Genomic DNA, 2,756 nt, shown 5'->3' on the forward strand with positions numbered 1-2,756 from the left:
ACACATGTATTTACATATATATGTATATTTATATATTTATAATCAGCCTTTCAAGTTTATTAAACCATAGAAAAAATGGGCAATGGGGCAGACTAATTGTAAAATAGCAATAAGTTTTGTAGTACATGATGTTAAATCTGACATTGTTTAATTATTTAAAACACTATATTATATAGTGTGAAACAGAGTGGCTACTCTCAGGTTTTACCTGATAATTGACTCCCTTCTGGAATATTACTGTGAATAAATTCACATTTTCACAAAAGTTCAGCAAAGGAGAGAATTCTTTATTTTGTCCCCACCTTAGTTAGGGTAAAATTAACTTAACCAGCTAATTTAGTTTAGATTGTTTGCAAATATATACTTTTATTTCTATTTGGAGCTTTGTTGTAGATAGAAAATGAAACCAACAGGTGCTAACCACATATATCCTTGGGTTTGACAAGTATTTTCTTGGAATTAAATCTTTTAATCCACAGATGCATGGAAATAAAATGAAGATGAAATATAGTCATTTGTGATATTACTGTATTTTTGAGAATATTTCATTTGTTTTATTGACCATATAAATTGTATTAACAGTAAAGCAATTAAATTAAATTAAATGAAGCATGGACATTTTTCAAAATGTTAATATGATCTCATTGATAAGATCATCAGTTTTCTGTATTTTCTAATGATATAAATAGGAAGTTGCAGAATATATATAAAGGGAAGTTCAGAACTATGCTATCCAACTTCATCACCACTTGTTCCTCATCTTTTGAAAAAGTAAGTATTTTATAGCCTGTTGTTTTGCTGAAATTTAGTTTTCCACTAGCATCAAAATATACCAAAGTTAATCTGAACGCAATATTTCGTAGAGGTTGTAAGCAGGCAGAATCTTCACATAGCTGACTGAAAGTATTTTGCTTGAAAATTATATAATGGCTGTTAAAAATAACATGTAAGGGAAAGCCAAAATTGTAACCTGACCACTTCCAGGAATATTTACCATCTTTGATAATCCTTTTACCACACCTCATGCTGTATCCTTCAAGTTCTGTTTCATTGATGTCTCGAGGCCCGATCTCCCTGTATTGTTGTGCCTTAAGCAAGGTAAGCCATTGTTGTTTGTAAACAGATGACAACCACTCTGAAGGTATTAGACCATCTTGTTCAATTACTTTTGTTGAGGCCAGGTCACAGATGATATGCTGAAACCTCAATTTTTTAAACACTGGTTTAAATGATATTCCTTCTTCTGTGTCAAGAAAAGTGTTATAGCCACCACATTCCCTGTGTCTGGAAAGCCAATTATTAGTATTAATTAGAAGCTGTTTCATTGAGCCTTTCCAAGATGGGTTAAGACGAAGAAACATCCACTCTTTAAGTGTTGTGTATATATCCATTTCCTTTTGTATTACTAGTAAATTAGAGGAAGAGATGAGCAAATCCATAAGCTCTATGCCTATTTCTTTGTAGAGCTCAGCACTTGGGTGTGTCATCAAATTGTGAAGAAGCCATTCAAAGCACCCTGTCTTTACAGAATCTAACCCATAGGTTTCTGCTGCTGCATAATAACTACATACAGTTTTCACATTAATTGTATCTTTCATGGTTTCATTACATTGCTGAATTAAGTCCTCTACCTGAAGCAGACATGATGTTGCCAAAACACCTGGAACTTGAAGGGGTTCTATTAAGAAATACTCATCCCTATACAATGAACCTAGTACAAAGTGCAAAGATTGGATATCTATATTCTGGTCACGAATATCCAGTTCAATAATATCTTTGTGCAATTCTTCCCAAGAACTTCTAAACATATCAGCAAAGTAGTCTGATTGATATAAAAATATTTTGTGTAAATACCATATTTTTCCCAGAGCACGGATTTTGATGTCACTGTTTTCTCCATTCAAAAATAAATTTTGGTAAGCATACTTGGATGTAATCTTAACTTTTTTTCTGTGGTTGGTGCTGAAGACTTGCTGTAGATTTTCTCCCTGGTCCTGAAACTTCTTGGTGTCAGATTTTAAACCCGAACAATACCCACCACTCTGCTTACGCTTCCGACTGCTAGATATGTAACTGGGACCCGCTATGGCTTCAGACTGCTGCAGATCTATGGTACCTGGTTCTCTGCATCGCAAGATCCTGCTACTTAGGATCCCCATAGATAAAACCTCCCAGAGCCCCTAAAAGAGACTCTTGTAGAGGCTTCCCAGTCATAGCATTGCTGTGACTGGCCAATACTGCCTAATCCCTAGACGCACTTGGAGCCTTTGACACAGTCTCAAACGTCACAGAGGAGGCCCCACATTCTTCATTGTCTGCCCCGCCCCTCAAGTCCTTTGGCCCTGCCCCCTGACAACGGGCCCTTTCTGTTGAAACTATTCCCTTACACCAACATCTGATTTTTCCTTTTCTTTTCTTTTGAGAGGAGGTCGCGCTATATGGCTCAGGCTGGTTGAGAACTCAGGAAACCCCCACTGCCTCCCTTTCAAGTTGATTTTTCCTTTTCTATAAGGGATATCACCAAGTCGAAGCCTTTCTGGGGTATGGTAGAACTCTCAACTGTCACCAGTATTTGAATATAATAATTCACAAACTTTTAGGAATTTATATGTTGAACAGTGGTGCCTCATTATTTTACTATTAATCTTTGATTCTATAGAAGATACATTAATTTCTTATAGATATACAGATATTTCAAAATGTTCTTCATATTATTTGCATATATATATATGCAATTAGTCTTAAATTTGTAATCC

At 35.3% G+C, this 2,756-nt stretch overlaps 1 protein-coding gene across 1 annotated transcript; it reads right to left on the reverse strand.

Annotated features, from left to right (window-relative positions):
- Nucleotides 1-656: 656 nt before the first annotated feature.
- On the reverse strand, nucleotides 657-2,159 carry LOC113177602 (germ cell-less protein-like 2). Its single transcript, XM_026382160.2, has one exon. The coding sequence runs from the start codon at nucleotides 2,157-2,159 to the stop codon at nucleotides 657-659; it is 1,503 nt and encodes a 500-aa protein (XP_026237945.1).
- Nucleotides 2,160-2,756: the final 597 nt, after the last annotated feature.

The sequence above is a fragment of the Urocitellus parryii genome, chromosome X, assembly GCF_045843805.1.
Source record: "Urocitellus parryii isolate mUroPar1 chromosome X, mUroPar1.hap1, whole genome shotgun sequence".
Classification (NCBI taxonomy): Eukaryota; Metazoa; Chordata; class Mammalia; order Rodentia; family Sciuridae; genus Urocitellus; species Urocitellus parryii.

Excerpts from the sequence above, each read along its gene's own strand:
- LOC113177602 (XM_026382160.2), bottom strand. The coding sequence starts at position 2,159 with ATGGGGATCCTAAGTAGCAGGATCTTGCGATGCAGAGAACCAGGTACC.